The following is a 22554-nucleotide window of genomic DNA, read 5'->3' as shown; positions in this document are numbered from 1 at the left end:
CATTAAAACTACATTAAAGCCATTTATAGTATATATGGTAGTGCCATAAAGTTTAATCTCACAAGCTAATTAAATAAGGGCTCTCGGCAGCACAGCCTTTGCTTTTCTAATGCACTTATTTGGTTATTTATTTGATTAAGATACCCTCGCCCTGTGATAATTACCACCTTAAAGATACAGATACATACAGGCCCTGAGAATCTTCACTCTACGGCAATACTCGGTCTTTCAGAGTCAGACAAGATACAGTATCCGAGCATCTGGCCTGCGTTTGGGTGGTGCAGAGTTTGGAGGTGCTGTCGAAGTAGGTGAGTCCGGGACAGGTGTACACATTTCCATAGAAAACACCAGCAGCGGTGTAACAGTTCACATATCTGGAATGGAAATGTATTAGCATTGGATATGAAATTAGCACATATGCAATTTTATGATGTGTACTCACTGCCTGCAGGTGGTGGAGGTGGCTCGGCCATAGGGATATTTGCCGGCTGTTTGAATGGTTCGACAATACTCGTTGGCATCTGTGATGGTCGTGGAGTCACAGTCTGGCGTACCTGATCCGGAACAGGATACTGCGTAAGTGGCGGGACTACCGCAGATATTGGAGTTCCCCACGTTGCATACGTATTCAGTGCCACAACTTCCGCCAATCGATGTACTGGGTGTAGAACTACCTAGGCACAGTGCAAAGGTATGGCTACCGGTGCAAGCGAAACGATTATCCCCGCTGCACTTATTGCATCCTGTTGTGCAACCTGCCGAAGATGCCACCGAGCTGCAAATGGGTGTGCTCGCGGTGCAGTAGTATCCGGTGGGGCAGGTGTAGAGGGTTCCGATGGGTTCGCTGTCGGAGGAACAGAACTGGAACTCCGTTTCCGAGATGCAGGACACGCCATTGGTGTTGCACGTATTGCAGGCTGCCTGGCAGCCCAGGATGCAAGCTCCCATAATGATCAGTAGGCGCAGCATCTTTGCATGGAACTGAGAAAATGGAAGCCCTGCAACCCAATTTATCTACTGGGACTTATCTTTTCCCTGTGCAGTTTGCTAATCTTGTTTTTATAGACCCGTTTTAATTGTAGTGCCTGCATTTTATTCACGTGACTTAAAAACAAATTATATAAATAAATTGAAAGTTCAAATATCACTACTACAAATATTAATCGCTTAAGCTCGCAGGTTTCAATAAGTATATTTTTGACCTTTTAGAATGCCAGTTTTAACTTTGTTTTCGGTTTCTCACAGAAGGTCACGTTTTACTAAGCTGATTTGATTAGTTTATCAGCTTATCTGCATAATAAAACTATAGCTTTTGCATTGAAAGTAATTTAGACTAACATGCCTCCAATGACGAGGTCAACTGAACATCCGTTTCGGTTGTGCAATCTGAAACTCCGTTGGTAAGAGACAGGACACCCTAGACTTTGATGAACACGAATTGCAGAGAGCCTGACAGCCGAGGACTCCTTTTGCCAGAAAGACCAGTGGGTCTTGCCATTTTTCAAAGTTAACAGAGTTTAAGCAAACGAACTTGTTGAATTGCAAGCTTATCTTATCAAAGGGCTGATTCTATATTTAAATGTTTGTTTGTTAGAAAAAAAACTAATTCGTTTAATATAAAATAGAGAGATCACGGTGTAGTCGAGTGTTGCAAGAATAAGATACCCGAATGTGATTTAACTGTATGCTTCAGCACGCGTTGGGAATATGGGTCTATAACTTTTATATTACTTAACTTATAAAGTTTAAGACCACACATTCTGGGGAGAAATTCTTAGCTTCTTTTATTTTTATAAAATGTAGAAACTATTGTTATACAGACTCCCAAAAAGTCTTAGACTATACAGTTTATATATTTGCCCCCATATTTATGGATTGGTAAGTGTCAAGGTGGCGACTCCAGTGGTGCACCTGGCTGGCACTGCGCTGCCGCAGTACTGCGATGAGCTATTGAAGTACGTTTGTCCAGGACAGTCGTAGAGGCCTCCTGCCCAGTTACTTGCATTCAGAAAACAATATATGTACCTTATTATGAAATAAGCGTATTATAGTTAAATATAAGAGTTAATAAAGCTTCAAATACTTACTGCCTGCAGGTGGTGTTGAGATCAATGCCAACGGGATATCGTCCTTTCTGCTGGACGGTGGAACAATAGGTGGTGGGTGTTACTGTCGAGACATCCACTCCAGTACTAGTGCTATCACCCGGACAAGTGGCCTGGAATCCCGCCGCTGTACTGCCACAAATGTACGGATTATTGAAGTTGCAGACATAGCTGGAGCCACAACTTCCGACGAGCTGGGAAGGAGTCGATGTGCCCAGGCACAGGGCAAAAGTCGTCGCGGTGAGGCACGCAAAAGTGTTGCTGCTGTCGCAGGTGCCACAGCCTATACAGGATCTTTGTCCCACATCTGTGTTGCACGTAGCGTCATTTGCCGTGCAATAATATCCCGTGGGACATGTGTAAACGGGACCAAAAGGCAATGCGCTCGAGCAGAATTGAAACGCGGTGTTCGATATACAGGCCACGTTGCTCACGGAGGCGCACACATTGCAATCCGCACGGATACCGAGGATACGGATCCCCAGGAAAACTCCGAGTGGCAGCAAGATCAAAAAGCGCAGCATCTTTGCTGTAAACTAGCGATATTGGTGTCAACCAGTTGGCTTTATGCTCTCGCAGCTATCTTATCATCCGGCGAAACTGGAACTTCCAACAAAGAGTTAGAAGCTTGTTGACGAATTAATAAAGTCAATTTGTCCAATGATAAAAAACGGTTCAGGTTTTATACTCTATTCAAACTATCAAATTATAGTATTACTTTTTATAATAATGAATTAGGTGCATGTTGCCGGCTTAGTCGCTACACAACTAGAAGTGGTGGCACTGAAGTACGGTTTACTTGAAGGACACTGCCAGATATTGCCGGACCAGGTTGAACCCTTGCGAAAGCAGTAGACATATCTAAGACAAAGAATTGGATTAAAAATTAACCATTAATATTACTAGCAGACTACTCACTTTAGGCAGCTGGAATCATTGGGATAGGGATAGCGACCCGTGGAGGCCTTTTGGGTGCACAAATCATCGACTACGGCGTAGTAGGAACATGAGGCACCTGTGCCGTTCACAGAGGCCACACAAGGATTGCCAATTTGAGAGAGGCACACCTCTCCAGTCAAACAGGAATATTCATAGCTTGTTATTTCATTCACAGCATTGCAAAGTGCAAAAGTTGTGGGACTCGTACATGCGAATGGTATAACCCCGTCACACTTTCTGCAATCATTGCAGGATGCAAAAGCCTCGGTGGCACTGCATTTCTCTGGCAATGCCGAACAATATGTGTTATTTGGACAAGTATAGACGGTACCTGTCGGAATAGCATTCGCCGAGCAGTTTTGGTACTGGGTTTTGGATACGCAGGCTACATTGCTCTCGGAGGAGCAGATATTGCAGTCAGCCTGGCTAAATTTCACTAGAATAGCCAACAAAAATACGAAATGGAGCAGGTGGCACTGCATTTTCAAGAGTAACTGGAGCTGTATCCAAGCTGCAGCTAGATATAGGTATCTGTCTTATCCAGAAAGCTATTTAAGATTAGAGTATTTAAGCAGTAAAAAGCTAGTCATATCTGCTTTTATTTGTCACCTAAAAAGTTGTATTCACTTCAGTTTCATATATCGCATTTAAATTACAATGTAAGTTATACAACTGAATAACATATGTGGTGAATAAAAATGATAATAATAAATTGACTATTGATTCTATAGTAGATTTCCTCTTGTGTTGATGCCCACAAACAACCCATCACAAAATAAGCCAACGCCAAAAAGTATGCTACCAATTCAATCCGTCAAAGCCACAAGAGCTTATCTAAATTGGAGCAGTAGCCAAGGTCCCGCCTGCCGAGGTCTTTGTGGATTAAGAGCAGTCTGCAAAATAGTCTGCTCCAAAATAGCGGTCAAAAAAGAGCTCTATTTAAGCCGCATGCCTGCCAGCCACAGACATCAGTCGGAAAAGACAATTGCAACCAGAAATGTCGCCTAACCGTGTTTGCCTGCCACTTGGCCTGCCGCTCCTGCTATTCCTGCTCGGATGTCTGGTGTCCTCGACCCGGGGCACCTGCAACGTCTGCAACACCGTCAACAACCTGACCTGCTACTCCTCGACCCAGATGCAGGCCTGCCAGGTGGACGTCGTGTCCACGGCCACGCCCACCGATTGCCCCAGCGGCTATGTCTGTGTCAGCGACTCGAGCGGAGTGCTCTGCCAGCCGGAGGACTCGACATCCGGCAGCCAGGCGGACTGCCAGGAGTGCAACAGGTGCGATGAGACGCAGACGTTCGCCTGCACCGGAACCCAGAGCTTCGCCCTCTGCCTGGGCACAGATACCGTCCAGGATTCGGTGGGCACCTGTGCCTCCGGTTATGTGTGCAACATCAACGACACCCAGATATGTGGCCTGCCAGCGGATGGGGTAAGTTTGCCTTTCTTCTGCTGGGTGGAAATGGGATGTTTGCCAAAGAGCAGGTGCACCAGGAAGCTGAGACTCTGAAAGGAAATTAAACTTTCAAGAAATTCTATTCATTAAGATGTGACAGCGGAAAATAAGCTCTTTGTATGCAATCTAAACTGTTTTGTTGAAGCTTGAACTATTATAATTGATTTTGAGGAAGCCAAGCGGTTTTCAGAAACTAACTACACTTATTTCTGAGAAAGTGAACCTGTTAGGTTTTCCTGGGATATGTCTCTCGCTTGAATAACCTTTTCAATAAGTGCAGTCAGAATATAATATTTTCCTCTGCCCCGGAATAAATATTAAATCTGCACAACTCTCCAGGTGATGGCGACCTGCTCGTACGCCGATGACTCCACCACAACCACGGTGAGCAGCACCACCAGCTCCACCACAGCGGCACCTTCCACCAGCTCGGCATCCACCTACTGTGCGGCGGTTCAGTCGCAGGGAAAATATGCGGTCGGATATAACGCGTATACGACCTGTCGCCAGTACATCTACTGCACTCTGGTCGACGGAAGCTGGATTGGCCAGACCTACACCTGTCCGGGATCCATGTACTTCGACAGTGCTTCCAACATGTGTGTGTCCACCATGCCGTCCACCTGTTCCACCACTGCCCCCACCCCTGCCACGACGACGGCTGCACCCACGACCAGCAATCCGGCGGCATATTGCCAGGCGATGCAGTCGGCGGGCTACTACCCGGTGGGTACGGATGCCAGCACCACGTGTCACCAGTACATCGAATGCTTTCTGAACGGCGGCACTTGGGGTGGCAATATGTACACCTGTCCCGGCAGCCTGTACTACAACAGTGCCAGCAAAACCTGTGTATCCTCGTTACCATCCACTTGCTCCACCACAGTGGCCAGTTTGTCCCTCAAGGGAGTGTCTTTGGAATAAAAGCGGTACCTCACGGCGAACAGTATTTGATCGTTTATTTACAATGCGTTGGAGCTTAAAGACAGTAGCCGGGATTTACGTAGACACAACTCTGAGTTTCAGCAGCGAACCAGGAATCCGTGGGACAGTTGTATTCCGCAGATTTGATAAGAACGTTATTTTTAAAATAGCAACTAACATAGCTGTAAAGATAAGGGGTTGAATAGAATGAAAGATGTGGAAAATTTTTAGCATAATTGTGTACGCACCGCTGACAATAGGAATCCGCAGGAATGGTGTTAAAAAGACCAGTGGCATTTCTCTGGGCGCACATCTGGGCGGGTGTTAGAGGTATCACTGTAGTGGGCGTCTCGGTGGTTACAGTAGAATCAGTGCTGTTTTCAGTGCTGCTCACAGTGGTGCTTTCAGTGCTGCTTACAGTGGTGCTTTCAGTGGTTCCGTCAGTGGTCACGGGTGCTGCAGTGGTGGTGTCCACCAGCTCGTCATTTATATCACAGGTCAGCGTTTGATTCGCCACCTCGGGCACACAAATCGCAGTGCTGCTGGCATCACAAACCGTGCCCGTGGGGCAGTAACCGAATTTCCCAGTGGGCCTAGTGGCTCCATAGCACATCTGGAAGATTCCACGACTGAGGCAGGCGAACAGGTAATTCCGATTGGCATTGCACTGGCCACATTGAGAGGTATCTCCGCAGCTTGGAGGCCGCTGGCTGCTCTTCTGAACACAAATGGCCGTGAGATTGGTGCAGTCGAATCCCTCCAGGCAATGGTACAGCTGATCACGATGCGGGGTTCCATCTGAATAATCATTAAAAGTCCATAAAATATTTTAAAAATATTTTCTGCGTTTAATTACCACCAAAACACAAGTAAAAGGAGGTGGAGTTGATGCAGGCCACTTGATTGGATTGGCAGACATTGCAATCGGACACCGTTTGTGCCACCATGAAAGCCAGCACCACCTGTGAAATACATTAGTTTTTCACTTTTCCTTTTCGTATACCACAAAAGCCGTATTACCAGCACTACTCCTTTCACGGCATTTTCAACCCTTTGAGACATTTTTGGACTTCCGAAGTGCTACTGCTCACTGTCAAGGTTCTGTTGGTACTAAAGTTGGCTTATGATAGCTACATGTCTGGTCTGCTATGTTTATCTACTTTTTACTTTTCTCTGCTAATTGCTTTATTTGCCTTGGCTTTCCACATGATTGCGGTTTCGTGGTGTATCATTCTATGATGGCCATGTTTCCAGAGATTCTGATTGATATGTGGGTGCGGACATTGAGCATAAGTCGAAAACCCCTTTAATTACCGGACTTCAGATAGGTGAAGAAAGTTTTCACTAACTGATGTCAATCCTAAGGTTGATGACTGCTCATAGTATGTAATTGATAATTAAATACTAATATTAAAAGGTTTCTGAACTCAACTACACTGTTGTCGAATCAGGGGAATAATTTGATTGTTTAGCTAATATGTGATGTCATTGAGTGCATTTTCCTCGTACTGTATAATTGGGGTCATATATTAGGAGGTAAGAACTCATAAAACAGATGCAACTATTTGCACATTGCGCCCATTTAAAAAAGCGCATGATAGCGATTGCAGTTAGTCTGAAAGTTAGTTTGAACTACTCAAAGCCTGCAAGATGCAGTACCCTCAGCTCCAGAGACTTTTGGTAACATGGTACAGCAATCCTTTCAAATGATGTTCAATCAAGTTGCTTTCCTTAGTGCGCCTTCGTGATTATATCCTGTGTGGCAGTCCTTGTGCTCGGGGGTCCGGAATGCAATCAATGTCAATTAAACAACAACGTCAGGTGCCTGAACGAGACCCACTTTAGTTTTTGCGCGCGCAACGTTTCTCCGGATCTGGTGCTGCAGTGTCCCGACGATCAGATTTGCACCAAACTCGCGAAGATCTGCTTTCCCAAGGGATCGACTGATGCTTCCTGCACTCCAGATGCCGAAGTATCGTGTCCATCCTGCAGTGGATCAACACCATTCGTCTGCACAAGTCGCACCACCTTCCAAATGTGCGATGGAGACAAGCTCACCGGCCAGGTAATAAAGTGCAAGGATAACACTTTCTGTGCCATGAAAGACCACAAATATTGTGTGGATCGGTGTGAAATAACAAAGTCAGTAAATGGATTCGAGTGCGACAGAGAGGCACCTTTGGATGCATGAAAATATAGCACTCCAAAAATACTGAGATGCAGGTTGAAATAAATGTTATTTAACTATTTGCAGAGAAGAATAATTTCCATTCAAAGAAGTTTTGTTTTTATTAAATAAAATTGCGTTCTATTTATTAAAGTAACATATTATGTTGATTTAGGCTAAATTAGTGCACCCGGCATAAGATGGTCTTACAGTACCACAAGTGAAAGAATCAGCATCGAAGTAAGGTCTCTGCGCGTTGCAATTATAGACTAATCCTGCCCAGCTTCCACTCCTTGGAACACAGTAGATGTAGCTGGGAAAACCGAGAGAAATAATCATTGGGAAGGCCATTAAGTAAATAGGATGTGGTAATTACCTAGTGCACACTGTGTCACTGGGTATGGGATAGCGACCCGTGGAGTTGATTCCCTGGCAATAGGTGACTTCATTGAAGGCTGGCGTGGTTGCAGTACTTGCGGTGGTGCTTCCTGGATCACTACCAGTCACTGTGCTATCCGTTGAGCTGTCCGAAGTAACGGAAGAAGTTACGGAAGTGGATCCAGTGGAGGTATCCCCTGTCGATCCTGTCGAGGAGTCAGTTGTGGCTGTAGATGGTTCCGTAGCAGTCACAGTGGGAGTCACTGATGTCGAGGTGCTTTCCACTTCGGTGTCCAAGATTCGATCACATATATCTGAGTCGGTAGAATCGCAACGGGAAACACAAGGATTTCCGCCTGCTGCACTGCTAACACTGCAGACATAGTCATCTGCACAGTCGAAATTATTGGCGGAAACTCCTTCACTGTTGCAAACAGCAAAGGTGGTCCTCGAAGTACAGGCGAAAGTTGAATCTCCCGAGCAAACTCCGCAATTGGAGACATCGCCACAGCCGCGTGCTATACTTGTGTCATTTGGCATGCAAATAATCCCGTAGGTCGTGCAGATGGGCTTCGATTCGGGGCAGGTGAAGTTGATAGTCTGGTCCCGGACACCTGTAGTGGGATCTATGAGTTGGATGATCATTGAACAACTTTATAACATACCATCGTAGCACAACTGGAATTCCGATTCACCGATGCAGCTGTGCGCATCCTCACACGTGCCACATGCGGCGCTAACAATTGTCGGTGCCACAAGAGCACCTAGGAGTACGGTCAATATGAACACCTTCATTTCGAAATAACGATTAAACCTGTAAGGAGCAACCGCCCTGCTTTATAAACCCCGGACCGGAGTCATATCTCTACGATGATCTCGGGGCCATAACATTTATCTTTCAATGCCGTGGGATGCCATAAACCTGCTCTTCCGAGTAGCGCAATCTGCGAGTAGCACGGGAGCGCTACGGGGCAAACAGTATCATATATTCAAAGATCTTTAGCATACCTAATCCGCGGCATAAAACGCTGAAGCTATCTGCTGTTTTCTAGAGCCAGTTCTTATAAAAGCCCGGTAACATTGGGCTAACACACTTAGTCCGTTAGTCACAGTCAAAATCAACATCATGCAACAGTCCCAGATCCTGAAAAATCTAGTAAGCGTACGATTGAATTTCCTGGGGAGCACACTTAACATATTCATCATTTTCAGTGCCTCATTGTGGTTGTCAGCTCCTTGGTAGTGATGGCCCAAGGAGTGTGCAACAGTTGCCAGGCCAACAACAATGTGAAATGCCTGAATGAAACGCACTACAGCTTGTGCTCCGAGAACGTGGCGCCCAACCAGGTGCTCCAGTGTCCGGATGACAAGGTCTGCACCGACCTGGCCATCATCTGCATGGACAGCGGTGTGGTGGAGCCCTCCTGCTCGGCCACTGCCGATGGCTCCTGCCCCACCTGCGATGGAAACAGCATATTCGTCTGCACCAGTCGCACCACCTTCCAGATGTGCGACGGCACCAATCTCACCGGCCAGGTCACCAAGTGCAAGGACAACAAGATCTGCTCGATCGCATCGGGCAAATACTGCGTGGACCTCTGTGAAGTGGGTGACTCCGTCGAATGCGACAGGGAGACTCCTCTATAGAACTTTTGAATTAGTTATAAACACCTTTACTACCTCATGTGTAAACATTATAATAAACAAAGATTTTTTAAACTTAATTGTGTTAAAGGGTTGAACATTTTCGTTTCAGTGAATTAAGGTGAGTCTTATTAGATAACACTGATCATTAAGATGGAATATTAATCTTACCTAGGGAATATACATATGTATGTAAGTAACATACATGTATTTACATATATTTATGATTAAAAATTAAAGTTTATTTTTCAATTCGATGAGATTCACGTGGTAGAAGGTGTTACAAATAGAAATTCCCTGAAATATAAGTAAATGGGTATTTTTAATGCCGCTCTTCAATTCATTTTGCATCTGCTATTCATGGCTTATACCCAACCGAATTTATTGTAAGTAGACAAGTCAACAGTCGAAAAAAGTTCTTAAGAATCGCAGCACTAAAACACTTTTATCACTGTTTAGCTAAAAGCTTATCGTTGTTTTGCCATCTCATGTTGGCCGGGTCAAAAGCATGGCAAATTCTATTGCGAAGGTCAGTTCTTTCGCCATAAAAAAGTGAAAACAAATTCGGAGGTATCTTCGTTTATTTTGAACATGCCTTAATTAAATTAAGCAATTTAATTGACATTGACCCAATTGCGTGAGTGCTGCGTAATCAAATTAGTCACTTGAAGCAATGACGTCAAAAAGGTGTAAAGCTGTGTTATATACCAAAACAGTTTTGTGACTGTGATGCCGTAAACAAATTGCTCGGCACTTTCATGCTCCGATATTTGGCCTACGGGTGGTGTTGCTCCACATTTAATGGGCGCCCAAAGGTGTGGAAAACAAATTCGCAACAGGAAACAAACAGTGAAAAGCGAGAGCACAGAGATGAAACCACCTCCCATCGCAACCATCCAAACCATCCAAGCCATCCAGCCATCCAAAAAACAACCAAAACATCAAAACATTGTGGCGCATCTAATTGTTGCGACTGTTGCGTTTTGTTATTGTAATTAATATTTAGCTAAACTCAGCTGCGTTTGGGCTTACTAAAACTAAAAAGCGAAAAGCGTTGAACAAATTGCGGTCATTAAACTTTTTGCCGCGCCAAGTGAAATAAATTGTCACCCACGCAGTGGCTGCCTTTCATAACAAAGTCACAAATCAACGCGAGCGGATCTCCTCAACTATCTTCCAACCGATCTCCCAGTGGATTATTCATCATGTTGCACATGCAACTGACTGTGCTCTCCTGCCTCTTGGTCCTGGCCAGCTGTAAAATTCAAAAACAAACTCCGACAAACAGTTGGCGGGACATGCTCTTCGGCAGCAAGTGGCTAACTCCTGCTCCACGTTGGCGCGAATCCAAGTGTGGGTCTTAAAGCTGGCTCAGCCCAGCAGTTAGTGCTGACAAAAGAGGAAAATTGAATTTAATTCTGTGTAACATCCCCATCAGTTTTGCCCATTTTTGCCCTGGTGCCCATCGGTCCTGGCAGCTGTTCAGCGCCCTCCGGCGAACAGGGAAATTGCATTCCCAGCAAGGATTGTGTTCTGCGGAATGGCATCCCCGCAGGTCCTTGTGGCGGCGGCTATGGCGTCTGCTGCATCTGTGAGTTTCGCACCTGGTAGTAAAAGTAGGAGGTAGCACCTCTTCTAATCCCTTCGTTCAGTTCTGCAGACGTGCGGCGGTATCATACGCGAGAACTCCACCTACTTTGTGAATCCCAATCACCCGGATCTCTACGACGGCACCGGAAGCTGTCAGGTAACCGTGCAGAAACTGCATCCGGACATCTGTCAGCTACGCTTGGATCTGGATATGTTCTCGATAGCTCCCCCAGAGGCAGCCAATCATCTGTGCAACCAGGATCAGTTGCTCATATCGGGCGGCAGTCCCACGCCCACCATCTGTGGCAGTTCAACGGGAGATCACAGTGAGTTTTCGGCATGCTTATAAATCCACATAAGTAAACACCGTAAATATATTAAAATTGTTCAACTGTGAAACATTATATTAATATTTGTCTAAATGTGAAGATATTTATTTTTTTTTAACAAAGTAGAAACTATTTTATGCTTCCATTTAAAGCCTAATCATGTTGAATTAGAAGAAACGAGTGCGTAAATATTTACTTTTATGAGCACACTTTAAGATTAGCTCCGTAAACAAAACCGTCTGCCTTCTCAATGCCAACCTTGTGTTTTCGCAGTGTACATTGACGCGGGCCTTGGCCAGAGCAACCCGATTGTCTTGTCCGTGATCACCAGCGGAAGCTTTCCGCGTCTGTGGCGCATCCGCGTCACCCAGATCCACTGTGGCAGCATCAGTCGAGCGGACCAAGGCTGTCTGCAGTACTACACTGCAATTAGTGGGCGTGTGCGCAGCTTTAACTACAACACGGTGGGTGGAAGACAACTGTCTAATCAGGACTACAGCATCTGCATCCGCAACGAGCGCAACTTTTGCGGCATTCAGTACAACGCATGTCCGGATCTGGAGAACAACAGATCGAGATCGTTCACACTTACTGGGAATTCCAACAATCCGGTGGCCACGATGGTGGGCGGTGGGGGGGGCATGCCACCCAACCTGAACGGTTGCATAAGCGATTGGCTACTGATTGGCTGCATTCGATCGGCGGACAGGATTCCACCTCTGCCAGGATGCGAGGATCGCGTCTGCGGAGGGACTTTTAGTGCGGAAGCCGGAATGCTCGCCAAAACTGTGCAATGTATGTTCAACTTTATTTAGATCACTGATTTTTTATTTATTTATCCCTGATAAAAATATGAAAAATTATTTTCAATATATCCCCACAGCAAGTGTTCGTCCTTTCCGTCTTTATTTCCACACGGACGGAGTAGAAGCGCCCAATGATATAGACAACCGAGGCTTTTGCCTTGATTATGTTCAGCAGCCGTGCACAAATGGCTTTTAGACACCAGCCCACAAGTATGCAATACTCTTCAACACAAAATCCACACGAGTCCCACGCGATTAAAATCGCTGGGAAATTGTGATCGGCGCTGCAAAAATCGCATGCAAAACGCACACATTTTTCGTACGTAATAAATATGTTTTATTTATTGATTTTCGTAATTAAGTTAGACATAACATTAAGGCTTAAGATAATTTAGAAAGCACAAATCGTGTCGTATTTTGGTACAAATTTAATGATGTAGTACAGGATATCGAAATTTCTTGTGATCCAAATTCTAACATTAAAATCGTTTTCAACTACTAATACAGGTTTATTGAATTACGTTTAATTAATAATACTTAGCAGAAGCAAAAACAAAAATTAAATAACAGAAAAACACGATGAAAAACGCTTTTGTTTAAGGACTTTCTCGTTGCAGTGTTGTTGTTGTTGGTACTCATTGCTGCCGTGGCAAATAGAAAATATTAAAACAAGTACTAATCATGCGCACGTTGTCGTATAAAAGGGGTAATTTCTGGGTTCGCTTGCTCGCCTGAGATCGCCAATTTCAGTCTGTGCGCGTAGTGCCCGACTTGTGACGTCACTGGGGATGGGATTATCTCGGATGTGATGCGGGTATCTACGATGCGTATATACTTGTATGTCCTAATCCTAATAGGTTTGTATTAAGGCAGCCACGTGCTGTTTCTCCTCCTCGGTCAGACCGTTTTTCAGCGTGCGTCGTACTGCAAAACATATTAAATATTATAATAAAGACTTAAGAGGTGAAGATCTGTTTTCAGTTAGGCATCGGTTGTCATTCAATGTTAGCTCTAAAGGGCATGCTAGTTAGTTGCCTGAATTTTTGAATATCCATGCATATGTATTTTATCTATACAATTTTCCAGGCTTTTTAGATTAAGTGTTCCCATGCATAAAACCCGGATCTTTATCAAAAGTCAAAGTTTCCAAAGTAAAGCTGAATACATGTAACAGCCAAAGGTTTTCAACAAACATATCAAAAGAAAAAAGGTGTAAAACTAAACACAATTCAATTCACTAACCAAAAAAGGTAAAACCTAAAAAACAGTTGGCTGTTCTTTTGGCAACGGTTTCGGTTTCAGATTCGGATTCGGATACGGATTCGGTTAACAGTAACGGTTTCTACGGCGATGGTGCTCTTTCAACTGTGAATCCTTCGCGCGTGCGGCTGCGCTTCACTTCGATAGTCAATATATCAGATTGGTTGGGTTCGGATTTATTTTATTTTTTTATTGGTTTTGTTGGATTGGTGCGTTAATAGTAAAAGAACGAAATGGAAAAAAATTAAAACCCAATATAGGCAACAGATTCGTAAGCTGGCAAAACTAGGGGGACCAAAAGCTGCGTAATCGGGAATATATTATAAATAAGTGGGGAAAACTGCAGGTATTCGTGTAAATTTGGAATTTTGTGTGGGAAATAGGTATTTGTATAACTATATATAGTTTCTCTGTGGAATTCTTGATGGTGTAGTGTGTTTCTGGTTGAAAGTATCCAGCTAGAGGTTATAGACATAGCGCGCTGTGTGCGATTCGAAAAGATATAGACCAACACCTTTTCATTAAAACGTATTCTCACTATCGGAGTTTTGGACGTGAATCTCATTCGAATTACTTGTGCGACCAACTTACATGATTTGCGATCCGCGTGGCGCGTCCGTTTCCGCTCCCTCGGCGTTGTCCGGGTTCCTGGAGCCTTCGTGGCGGTCTTCACCAGGGATTCCAATATCTCATCGTCGCCATCGGTGAACTGCTCCTCGCTTTGGCGCGTAATTGGAGAGCGGAGCTGTTCCGCTCGTCGCCTCCGCCAGGTGAGTGTGCCATCGGCTTGGTCGGCACTCGAGGTGTCCAAAAGTTTTCTGGAACATTCATTTAAAAGTTTTAACTAAATATATAATGCTTTTTGGGAAGCATAACAACAAGAGCGAACAATTGCATAATTAAACGGTTGAGGTTAAAGAACTAGAGACCCTTTGACGCGATAAGAAAACTACAATCTCCCAGCTGTAAATCACTTTAAAGTGTTCATCAGAAATTCAGGTCACTTTGGTGGAGATAAGATTTCCCCGTGGTTTGATTTATCATATCAAATATGTTTAACACATCAATATGTATACTAGATGTCATGTTAATACTATTAAACGTCTTCCGATAAGACTTGAGACTAATTAAGTCTAATGAACTCACTTCAACTCATCGTCGGCCACGTCATCTTTGGTCTTGAACTTGGCCATGTCGATGATCAGCTTTCCACGCGTCTTGTTCCGCTCCCGGTGGTTGGCCTTCTTCTCCAGCTGCTGCTGCACCCGCTCCCGAGTGGTGCGATACTCCAGGGCGAACTCGGAGAGTGTCCGGCAGAATTCGTTGGGACGCGATTCCGCGACACTGTGCTGCGGCATTCCCAGCCACAAGAGGAACTTCCGGTAGCGATTCATCACGCGTCGATGGACGATTTGCAGGATGATGATGCGCTCGGCACAATCGGCCAGGAAGTCCACCAGCTTTTGCTTCAGTGGCGGCGGACAGTCGTGTTTGGCAATTAGTTTCAGGCGATCCCAGCATGCCTTGCACTCCGCCTCCAACTGATTGAGATTGTGTGCCAAGTCCGTGAAGTCCGCCTTGGAGGCTCGGGTAATGGGGCCAATCTCGGAGTACAGATCACTGGTGTCACTGCTCGACTCCATGACCATGTGGCAGAGGTGGTGCAGCAGCGAGTGCTTGTGCACCGTGTCCTTCACTTCCGGCACCTTTGCCAGATACTCGATCTGGAATCCCTTGACGGGAGCTCCATTCAGAAAGATGCCCACGGATAGCAGTGTTGAGAGGATGCTGCGGAAGGTGCGATTCTGACGCAGGATCTCAATGCCTTGCTTGAGGTCCATCAGGGGTTCCGCAATCTCTTTCTGTAGATTAAAAACGGGAATGATGATGTTAGATTAGACACTTTCAATTTTTCTTATCTCCAGGGTTCCAACTTACCTCACTGTTGTCAAAGTCCAGACGGAAGGCCCACAACTTTAGGCGCGCTTCCAGCTCCGAAATGGAGGCCAGGGTCAACAGGAACTGCTCGGCACTGCCCAGGGGCAGCTCTGGGTTGGATAGCTGGGCCTCCTGGATCTTGCCACGCTCCTCGTCGGTGGGCAGCATATTGAGTAGCTTATCGATTCCCTCCCGAGTGACCACGGTGGCGTCCATCTTGAGGATGGCCGTCTTGATGGCTCTCGGTGGTGGCAGCTTGGTGATCGCAATGTTGATGGCATTGGAGCGCTTGTGATCAAGCACGATGATCTCTTTGCTCTTGTTCAGCTCTTGTTGTTTCTGCAAGGTCAGCGGGATATAGTTAATACCTTTCGATCAGGCTGCGATCGGTCAGAGATAAGAACACAGTGGTGCAAAGAGAAAACGAGAGTGTGGGGTGCAGAATTGGAAGTGCGGAATTGGAGTGGAGTTTTTGTGCTGTTCTGTACTGTTAGCAACTAGATCGTTTCTTCGAGTGTACGTGGATGTGAAAGAGTGTATAAGAAATAGTAATAGTAACCAACACCAAAACACAAAACATAATGGGCAAAATAGATCGTGAGTTATGGTGAGAGACATATGTTTGTAGAGAGATAGAGAGACAAAAAGACAAACAAATTTAATAACGTTTTGATTGGCACTCACCTCCTAGAGACATTGGAAAACATTTGAATATTTGAGAATTATTTGCATTTTGGTTTGAGTTTAGCACAACATTTATGTAGATTTATCCGCAAACAGACCGTTCGACATTTAGGTATTAAGAATTATACAAGATATCCATAAATAGAAGGGGAAAGAAGAATACAAAAATCATTCGCATTTGGTTAACGCAACACACACTTAAAGAAGAGCCTATGACTAATTTAATCACAATTATCGTAGATCCATTGAATTTCGAGAACCTTTGACCAATTGGGTGTTACATGAGGAGAGGTGTTACTGCTTAGAAAGAACGAACCTTGGTCATCAAGTCTTTGGCCCGCGACTCAAAGAGATGCTCGAGCTTCTGGGTGTCCACGTTGGCATCGGGCAGCTCATCCCAAATGGTCTTGCCCACCACCTGCGGTATCATGTCCTCGCGCACTTCCTTCCAGAAGAGCTTGACCTTAAGGTGTATTAAATACAAATGGTAAATCCCCTTTTTATATATCAAACAATGATCAAACTCACCGTTTTCTTGTTCTTTTTGATGGTGTTATTGCCATTGACCAGTTCCCCGTTTATAGATCCATTCAGCGAGTTAAAACTGCTGGTTAGACTGCCGCCATAGCCGTACATGGGTGGAGGCGCCAGGCTGGGGGGCATCATGGGCGGTGGGGCAATGGCTCCACCCAGCGGGGGTGGCGGCGGGGGTATACCTGCACCCAAACTGCGAGGGGCCAGCACATCCTTCTCGTCATCATCCCTGAGGTCCGTAAAGTCCAGATCGCAAAGATTCAGGGGCCTTGTCATATTCCTAACTAGTTCCTCCCAGTGAAGTTCGTTCTCCGACTTCTTGGGCTCAGACTTCTTTATATCCTGATCGACACTGGAAGATCTGCCAAAGGAAAAAGTTTATGTCACCATTATTATAGCTTTTATCTCTCTTTCCTCCTACCAACAAAGTTTGCTATCGCGGTAAAATGTACAGGGGACCATAAATGATAAACTAGCGCCTAGCAGCACCTCATGTATACATATACAAATGATAAGGAATCAAAAATCAGGCAACGAGGGGGAAGGCAAACTACTTTCTAGGGATTTGAGAAAGCCGATGACGAAGTTTGATCAGGCTAGGCGAGAACCTGAACTCTTACGAAACTGGTACATAAATCTAATCTATTAAATTTGCACAATGGACTCTCACATTATCGCCCTGCAGTGGTAACCGTTATCGATTTCTTTATAAAGATAAGCGTTGTTAACTACAACTCCCCTTTTTTCGGGCGGTATAAAGGCGGTGCACCGACGGGGACAAGTCACATTTGTCACGCAAAACTCAAGCAACATGGCCGATGTAAGTTAATGATCGTCAGTATCGGAACACAAAACTCACTAACTCCCTTTGCTATCTGCAGTTCAACGCTATCCTCGAGAAGACCAAGGCCTTCAGCAAGAAGCCCCCAACGGAGGTGTACCTGGAGTTCTACGGCCTGTACAAGCAGTTCCAGGAGGGCGACATCAACATCGAGAAGCCCGCCGATGCCGAGGGTGCCGCCAAGTACGATGCCTGGCTGAGCCGCAAGGGACTGTCCGTCGATGACGCCAAGGCCGCCTACGTCGCCCTGTACGAGAAGTACGACCCCATCTACGGATAAGCTACAGTTTACTGCCCCTTCTGATACCAACCAATAAATCTTGACCATCTGTGAACTAAGTGATTGTCTTTTTGGTGGGAGCTTGTTTCAATTCTGTTTTATTTGTTTAGCGATTACCAAACCAAAGCCCTAAAATACCTTGTATCAGATAGCCGGAAAGCAAGACACTGCTTATCTTTAATGGCTTAGCCGGATTTCTTATCTTCAGCTGGTGGCGCCATATATTCTCTTAAATCGTAGCTTGTAAACTATCTATCAATTTCTCTAATCTAAAGGGGTTAGTAGAATGAAGATTTATTGTAAGTTAGTGGAAATCAATTGACTTTGATATGGGAGGCTATAAAAAGGTTTCTTAAACTAATCTAATAGCTCGATTACCAGAAAGACGATAGGCGACTAACGCAGCTAGCTAACAATTTTATATCTGACCAGCTATGGTTGGAACTCAAAAATGCAACTAAGTAGTAACATAGCCAATAGCTTTTGTGTATATAATGTAAGGGTTTATATTTTCTTACCTGGATATCTCCCCCTTGCTCTTGCTCTTGGCCAGACCCTCCTTGGCTTTCGAAATCAAGCCGGACATGTCGCCGACGAGGGCGCGATTCGCGGACTCCTGAGTGGGACTCATGGGCAGGTTGCTCAGCTTCTGGGTGAGATCCTTGACCGTGTGGTCCCGCTTCAGTTGGAGCAGCAGCTGCTTGTCCTCGCTCTCCATATCTGTGATACATAACAAGCGTAAGGTTAAGCCCATTCATCGAATCGTAGCCCTCAAAAGTATGCAGCGGCAGATGCGCAATGCAATGTGGATGTATTGGCGGCGCTCGCAGGTATGCAACACACAGGTGAGAGACAGGTGAATGGAATGGGGTGAAGGTTTAGGTTGAGACCCACCTGTAGGATCCACAGGATGCGGTAGCAGCTCTGGGTTAGTACTGGTTAGGGTTCGAGCTGGCGGGCTGTTGTAGATGGGGGCGTGCCACCACCCAGGGGGCGGTGGCGGTGGAGGAGGCGGTGGTGGGGCCGCAACGGGTTTCTTGACCGGACTCAGTGGCTCCGGTTCCGGCAGCACATCACACTTAACCGGGGTGGAACTGAGCGGAGCGGGCGTGAAGTCAAACCCAGAAGCATTCAGCGTTTTCTTGGGACTCAAAAGGACCTCCGGCGTTGGCTGAATGGGCTGATGGATCTGGTGTTTCGGCGACTGACTGTAGTAGTTGTTCAGCCGGTTCGCTTCGTTCTCGTACTTCTTGTAGGCACTATCGGTTTGCTGGATATTCTTCATAATACCATTGATCACAGTTGAATTGCGTTCCCGGAATAGGTTCTTCTTGGTCAGGAACTCGCTCTGATTGTTGTTGCTCGCCTTATCGAAGCTGTTGTTTATGATCGAGATGCTGTGGCTTCCAGTGAGCAGTTGCTTGCTGGGACTCATCACCAAGAGGCTGTTGTTCGGCGTGTCGTTGCAGCTAAGGTTGCTGACATTGTTGTTGCTGATGTTGGTGATGCTGCTGATGTTGTTGCACGGTGGTACCTCATGTTGCAAGGACTGAGGCGGACTGTCGCCGGTTTGAATGGTGGCGGGTATGGCGGTTACAATTTGGCCTGTTTTTGGCATGGTATGGTGTTGTTTGTTTGGTTGTGGTTAGCATGATCAGCAGGTGAACAGCGGGACAATAATACACACAGTGATTAGCGTTTCGGTGGGAGAGAGAATCACAAGTCAGTTAGTCGCTCAAGTCAAAAGCAGCTTGTGTACATTAACTAGGACTTCAAATCGAGAACTTACCCAGTCCCTCACGCTGCTCGAGAGCAGCAAAGATTCCATTGGCCGCCGCCTCCTGCTGCTCCTTCAGGAAGCTCTTGTGCCGCTCCGCCCGCTCCCGTCTTCTTCGAAGTCCTGGAGTCACGCCTGCACCATCGCGAGCTGGAGAAGATTAGAGTGAGGTTAGTTTTGAAACACTATTGCTCCATTTGAACACTTACGTTTCTTCTCAGTGAAGAGACCTCCGCTAAATTCTGTAGAGTTGGTGGACCCGGAACTATCCTCATCCACGGTGGCTTGTGTGGGCGTCATCCGGAGCACAGTGGTGGGCAGGACCTTTGTGAGTGGTGCGGGACTATTGTCTGTGCTGTGGCGACGCGACTTGCGCCGTTCAGTGGTGTTTGTTCCCGGACGATAGCGTTGCGTTTTTCGCATGGAGTTCTGCGGCAAACGCTGCCCATCCGACTCGCCATCCTCAAATCTAAATAATAAAGTACTTATGTGATTCATGCCCATACAATGAAAATGTTTACTCACTTCAGCACAGCCTCGTACAGTTGCAACTGATCGAGCAGATCCAAATCAGTGCCCGGCTTGGACATATAACGCTGGATCACAGTCTCCATGCCCTGCTGCTCTAGGAGATCGCTTTCGTCATAGAAGCTGTCCTGATCATTCAGACCCGCTAGGGTTTTGTTTATCAGCGACGTGGCATAGATGACCAGCTCGGCATCAGCATTGTCATAGTCCTTAAGCAGTCTGAAAAAAAGTAGTTCATTTTTGAATCCTCCCAAAAGTAGGCAGAAAGTCTGGATGACTTACCTCATTATGTTTGACCACGGCAGTGTGCCCTGGGAGGCGTCCACCGCGTGAATGGCACTGACCAGCACATAGCAGTTGGACTCGGCGTACTCCACGAAGACCAGCAACAGTTTGAGGGCGGTCTTCACCACGGATCGGTAATTGGAGGCAATCAGCGAGTAGAGCCACTGCATCGTCGGCTCATGCTTCATCACGCCGTTCATGCCGTCCACATAGAGCATGACCTGCCGCCGCGTCCAATGACATAATTAGCCAATGTTTTCCCATCGGGCGATCATCTCCAACTATTGTAGACTCACCTGGCCAAGGGCTCGCAGAATGTAATTCTGATAGTTTTGATCCGCACAATTGCCCACGCGCACCAAGCAATTGAGGCCGCCGAGGGCCACGAAGGCGTGCACCAGATCCTTATCCTCCTGGAACACCTGCTTCAGCGAGAAGAGAGCTCGCCGCAGGTCACTGCCCTGTGCGGAGAGCAGTTTCTCTGCAAGATCACAGTCACTCGGTTACACGGGGCGTATGGGCAATAGGCAATTGATTCACTTACCAATTATGGCATGCACGCGCACATTTAACTGCGTTCGCACCACCAGCGAGTTTTTGCGGCTGTGGATTGCACATTGAAAAAACTTCATTAGTTAGAGCTCTGAACTTAAAGATTAATTCTTATTAAAAAAGACTGTTCTCTCATAAAATGAAAGTAATAAACGCCGCACGATGAACCACTTTTCACCATGTGAAGTGCCAAAACACAAAGATTAGGGCGCCCAATGGGGAGCTGGCACCTCGAGCCGCCACTCCTGCCCGTGGAGCTAAAACCCGGTTCATTGACCAGTTAAGAACATTGATTACCCGCTGGTGCCCACTACGCCTCACCCCGTTCCCAGGCCCCAGGTCCCAGGTGGTCATAATAAAAGTAATAACAAACGACGCAGATAATTGAAAATGGACTATGGGGCGGCAGGCAGTCGGACACCGACACCGGGCTCATATACCACTTCTCATATAGAATGCCATATAGACAAAGGTGAGTATCCGAGTATCTGAGTGTCTGAGCCGCTGCCGTCCAAGTGGCCAAGTGTCCAAGACACACCTGTGTGTTTGTTGGTAACGCGTCTCTTTTCGTCCCTTTCTGCAGATTGACGGGCACCTTCCTCGGAATTTTGATGCGAATTGAAGCGCATGATTTGCATGCGAGCTCGCGCTGCCATGACTAATGCGATAAGCATGATTAGTGGCCATCGGACTGCGCCAAGTTCCCATTCTAACCATTCTGGCCATGGCCAGAAGGAAAGCACTCCGCTGCCTGTGGCGCCACACCACTCGTAAATAGAGTGGGGACGAGTTTGCGCCGCAAAGTGGCGGCAATTTGCGCAGACGCGGCGACATTTACGTTATAATTTCAAAGACTGCAGATACGGCTTAGATGGCTGCTCCGCCCCACTGATGACTGATGATGATCATGGATGCGGATGCGCTGCAGAAGTGAAAGTCAGAGCACTCGAGCAGTCGAGGGTGAAGCAACTCCAGAACATGGACTGTGAACCTGGCATGGTTATGGCCATCTTTGTTGCCAACATCTTTTTTAAGGCTGATGCTCTTACTTTGACACTTGTGCCCCGTCGCGTACGTCGTTTTTCTTTGTGCTCTCAAGTTTTGTGAGTTCTGTGGAGTTACTATAGCGCCTGCCTATGCCATGACATCACGTTCCCCAGTCTGGCCGCGAAAAGTAAAGAAAAGCTAAGAAGTGGAAAAGGAAGAACTAGAATCGACTGAAAGATACCTCAAAAAGAGTAAGAATAAAATAACTGCACATAAGCAATTAATATGTTTATACTTTACAAACGATTTTGTATCAACAGCTTGTCTTTTCTATTGTAAGTATTTTTATAGAGATTTTCGTTGGTTCCTTCATTGAAATATTATGCATCCCAAATTTGAAAGCCAGAGCTTCATTTAGATCCTAATAACATCATTTGTTCAAGCGGTATTTAGATGTACTCGTGCACAAATAACATGCATGCCAGTTATGAGAAAAGAGCACAAAAAATGTAAATATAACCACTGCAGAGCTACGACAACGACG

General features: G+C 46.0%; 11 protein-coding genes across 17 annotated transcripts in view; 5 read left to right on the top strand and 6 right to left on the bottom strand.

The window, feature by feature from the left end:
• Positions 1-18: 18 nt before the first annotated feature.
• On the bottom strand, positions 19-1006 carry LOC122616503. The gene is made up of 2 exons (XM_043791978.1): positions 443-1006; positions 19-374 (listed from the first exon to the last, which is right to left on the bottom strand). The coding sequence occupies exons 1-2, from the start codon at positions 967-969 to the stop codon at positions 209-211; spliced, it is 693 nt and encodes a 230-aa protein (XP_043647913.1). The 5' UTR covers positions 970-1006; the 3' UTR covers positions 19-208.
• An 862-nt stretch (positions 1007-1868) lies between these two features.
• On the bottom strand, positions 1869-2731 carry LOC122616535. The gene is made up of 2 exons (XM_043792018.1): positions 2088-2731; positions 1869-2025 (listed from the first exon to the last, which is right to left on the bottom strand). Exons 1-2 carry the CDS (start codon positions 2627-2629, stop codon positions 1869-1871), a joined length of 699 nt encoding a protein of 232 aa, XP_043647953.1. The 5' UTR covers positions 2630-2731.
• A 47-nt stretch (positions 2732-2778) lies between these two features.
• LOC122617422 lies at positions 2779-3538 on the bottom strand. Its single transcript, XM_043793273.1, has 2 exons — positions 3024-3538; positions 2779-2966 (listed from the first exon to the last, which is right to left on the bottom strand). The coding sequence occupies exons 1-2, from the start codon at positions 3524-3526 to the stop codon at positions 2840-2842; spliced, it is 630 nt and encodes a 209-aa protein (XP_043649208.1). The 5' UTR covers positions 3527-3538; the 3' UTR covers positions 2779-2839.
• A 494-nt stretch (positions 3539-4032) lies between these two features.
• On the top strand, positions 4033-5430 carry LOC122618037 (spore coat protein SP96). Its single transcript, XM_043794159.1, has 2 exons — positions 4033-4482; positions 4846-5430. The coding sequence occupies exons 1-2, from the start codon at positions 4042-4044 to the stop codon at positions 5428-5430; spliced, it is 1026 nt and encodes a 341-aa protein (XP_043650094.1). The 5' UTR covers positions 4033-4041.
• A 55-nt stretch (positions 5431-5485) lies between these two features.
• Positions 5486-6532, bottom strand: LOC122617849. The gene is made up of 4 exons (XM_043793867.1): positions 6451-6532; positions 6287-6392; positions 5679-6228; positions 5486-5612 (listed from the first exon to the last, which is right to left on the bottom strand). Exons 1-4 carry the CDS (start codon positions 6490-6492, stop codon positions 5486-5488), a joined length of 825 nt encoding a protein of 274 aa, XP_043649802.1. The 5' UTR covers positions 6493-6532.
• A 502-nt stretch (positions 6533-7034) lies between these two features.
• LOC122617121 lies at positions 7035-7754 on the top strand. The gene is made up of 2 exons (XM_043792828.1): positions 7035-7110; positions 7166-7754. The coding sequence occupies exons 1-2, from the start codon at positions 7081-7083 to the stop codon at positions 7619-7621; spliced, it is 486 nt and encodes a 161-aa protein (XP_043648763.1). The 5' UTR covers positions 7035-7080; the 3' UTR covers positions 7622-7754.
• Positions 7701-8776, bottom strand: LOC122617119 (A-agglutinin anchorage subunit). The gene is made up of 3 exons (XM_043792827.1): positions 8641-8776; positions 7974-8589; positions 7701-7910 (listed from the first exon to the last, which is right to left on the bottom strand). Exons 1-3 carry the CDS (start codon positions 8768-8770, stop codon positions 7769-7771), a joined length of 888 nt encoding a protein of 295 aa, XP_043648762.1. The 5' UTR covers positions 8771-8776; the 3' UTR covers positions 7701-7768.
• Positions 8777-9086: 310 nt separating this feature from the next.
• Positions 9087-9699, top strand: LOC122618308. Its single transcript, XM_043794663.1, has 2 exons — positions 9087-9131; positions 9188-9699. The coding sequence occupies exons 1-2, from the start codon at positions 9102-9104 to the stop codon at positions 9620-9622; spliced, it is 465 nt and encodes a 154-aa protein (XP_043650598.1). The 5' UTR covers positions 9087-9101; the 3' UTR covers positions 9623-9699.
• A 1125-nt stretch (positions 9700-10824) lies between these two features.
• On the top strand, positions 10825-12540 carry LOC122618306. Its single transcript, XM_043794661.1, has 5 exons — positions 10825-10972; positions 11058-11210; positions 11272-11535; positions 11812-12333; positions 12422-12540. Exons 1-5 carry the CDS (start codon positions 10825-10827, stop codon positions 12538-12540), a joined length of 1206 nt encoding a protein of 401 aa, XP_043650596.1.
• Positions 12541-12679: 139 nt separating this feature from the next.
• LOC122618304 (FH1/FH2 domain-containing protein 3) overlaps positions 12680-22554 on the bottom strand; it is a 39759-nt gene continuing 29884 nt past the window's right edge. Inside the window, exons 6-20 of one of the 7 annotated variants that reach the window (XR_006326016.1) lie at positions 21016-21074; positions 20768-20952; positions 20469-20692; positions 20184-20405; positions 19868-20127; positions 19671-19808; positions 18776-19486; positions 18400-18601; positions 16755-17121; positions 16543-16689; positions 15543-15881; positions 14751-15466; positions 14196-14422; positions 13587-13742; positions 12681-13268 (exon numbers count right to left, since the gene is read on the bottom strand). Coding sequence is in view for 5 of the 7 variants with exons in the window: in XM_043794656.1 (XP_043650591.1) it covers positions 13195-13268; positions 14196-14422; positions 14751-15466; positions 15543-15881; positions 16543-16689; positions 16755-17121; positions 18400-18601; positions 18776-19486; positions 19671-19808; positions 19868-20127; positions 20184-20405; positions 20469-20692; positions 20768-20952; positions 21016-21074 (3871 nt within the window). In the remaining 2 variants the exon portion in view is untranslated. Of the gene's footprint in view, positions 13269-13586; positions 13743-13764; positions 14086-14195; positions 14423-14750; positions 15467-15542; positions 15884-16541; positions 16690-16754; positions 17122-18399; positions 18602-18775; positions 19487-19670; positions 19809-19867; positions 20128-20183; positions 20406-20468; positions 20693-20767; positions 20953-21015; positions 21075-22554 lie in introns of those variants that run through there. The other 6 variants (XR_006326017.1, XM_043794656.1, XM_043794659.1 and 3 more) reach the window with 6 other exon arrangements.
• LOC122618309 (acyl-CoA-binding protein) lies at positions 17454-17940 on the top strand. Its single transcript, XM_043794665.1, has 2 exons — positions 17454-17580; positions 17642-17940. Exons 1-2 carry the CDS (start codon positions 17572-17574, stop codon positions 17879-17881), a joined length of 249 nt encoding a protein of 82 aa, XP_043650600.1. The 5' UTR covers positions 17454-17571; the 3' UTR covers positions 17882-17940.

This window comes from Drosophila teissieri, chromosome 3L, assembly GCF_016746235.2.
Source record: "Drosophila teissieri strain GT53w chromosome 3L, Prin_Dtei_1.1, whole genome shotgun sequence".
Taxonomy (NCBI): Eukaryota; Metazoa; Arthropoda; class Insecta; order Diptera; family Drosophilidae; genus Drosophila; species Drosophila teissieri.
This window is presented reverse-complemented; position numbering and strand designations above follow the sequence as displayed.

Bases quoted from the DNA above. Each gene is read 5' to 3' on its own strand.
- LOC122616503 (XM_043791978.1), bottom strand. From the start codon at position 969: ATGCTGCGCCTACTGATCATTATGGGAGCTTGCATCCTGGGCTGCCAG. The intron at 375-442 runs GTGAGTACACAT...TTTCCATTCCAG, and splicing joins ACCTCCACCACCTGCAGGCA to ATATGTGAACTGTTACACCG.
- LOC122616535 (XM_043792018.1), bottom strand. From the start codon at position 2,629: ATGCTGCGCTTTTTGATCTTGCTGCCACTCGGAGTTTTCCTGGGGATC. The intron at 2,026-2,087 runs GTAAGTATTTGA...TTTCATAATAAG, and splicing joins CTCAACACCACCTGCAGGCA to GTACATATATTGTTTTCTGA.
- LOC122617422 (XM_043793273.1), bottom strand. From the start codon at position 3,526: ATGCAGTGCCACCTGCTCCATTTCGTATTTTTGTTGGCTATTCTAGTG. The intron at 2,967-3,023 runs GTGAGTAGTCTG...TCTTTGTCTTAG, and splicing joins AATGATTCCAGCTGCCTAAA to ATATGTCTACTGCTTTCGCA.
- LOC122618037 (XM_043794159.1), top strand. From the start codon at position 4,042: ATGTCGCCTAACCGTGTTTGCCTGCCACTTGGCCTGCCGCTCCTGCTA. The intron at 4,483-4,845 runs GTAAGTTTGCCT...ACAACTCTCCAG, and splicing joins GTGGCCTGCCAGCGGATGGG to GTGATGGCGACCTGCTCGTA.
- LOC122617849 (XM_043793867.1), bottom strand. From the start codon at position 6,492: ATGTCTCAAAGGGTTGAAAATGCCGTGAAAGGAGTAGTGCTG. The intron at 6,393-6,450 runs GTAATACGGCTT...TGTATTTCACAG, and splicing joins CCGTGAAAGGAGTAGTGCTG to GTGGTGCTGGCTTTCATGGT. The intron at 5,613-5,678 runs GTGCGTACACAA...TTATCTTTACAG, and splicing joins GCGGATTCCTATTGTCAGCG to CTATGTTAGTTGCTATTTTA.
- LOC122617121 (XM_043792828.1), top strand. From the start codon at position 7,081: ATGCAGTACCCTCAGCTCCAGAGACTTTTG. The intron at 7,111-7,165 runs GTAACATGGTAC...TGCTTTCCTTAG, and splicing joins CTCAGCTCCAGAGACTTTTG to TGCGCCTTCGTGATTATATC.
- LOC122617119 (XM_043792827.1), bottom strand. From the start codon at position 8,770: ATGAAGGTGTTCATATTGACCGTACTCCTAGGTGCTCTTGTGGCACCG. The intron at 8,590-8,640 runs GTATGTTATAAA...ATCCCACTACAG, and splicing joins ATTCCAGTTGTGCTACGATG to GTGTCCGGGACCAGACTATC. The intron at 7,911-7,973 runs GTAATTACCACA...CGGTTTTCCCAG, and splicing joins AGTGACACAGTGTGCACTAG to CTACATCTACTGTGTTCCAA.
- LOC122618308 (XM_043794663.1), top strand. From the start codon at position 9,102: ATGCAACAGTCCCAGATCCTGAAAAATCTA. The intron at 9,132-9,187 runs GTAAGCGTACGA...CATCATTTTCAG, and splicing joins CCCAGATCCTGAAAAATCTA to TGCCTCATTGTGGTTGTCAG.
- LOC122618306 (XM_043794661.1), top strand. From the start codon at position 10,825: ATGTTGCACATGCAACTGACTGTGCTCTCCTGCCTCTTGGTCCTGGCC. The intron at 11,211-11,271 runs GTGAGTTTCGCA...CCCTTCGTTCAG, and splicing joins CTATGGCGTCTGCTGCATCT to TTCTGCAGACGTGCGGCGGT. The intron at 12,334-12,421 runs GTATGTTCAACT...ATATCCCCACAG, and splicing joins GCTCGCCAAAACTGTGCAAT to CAAGTGTTCGTCCTTTCCGT.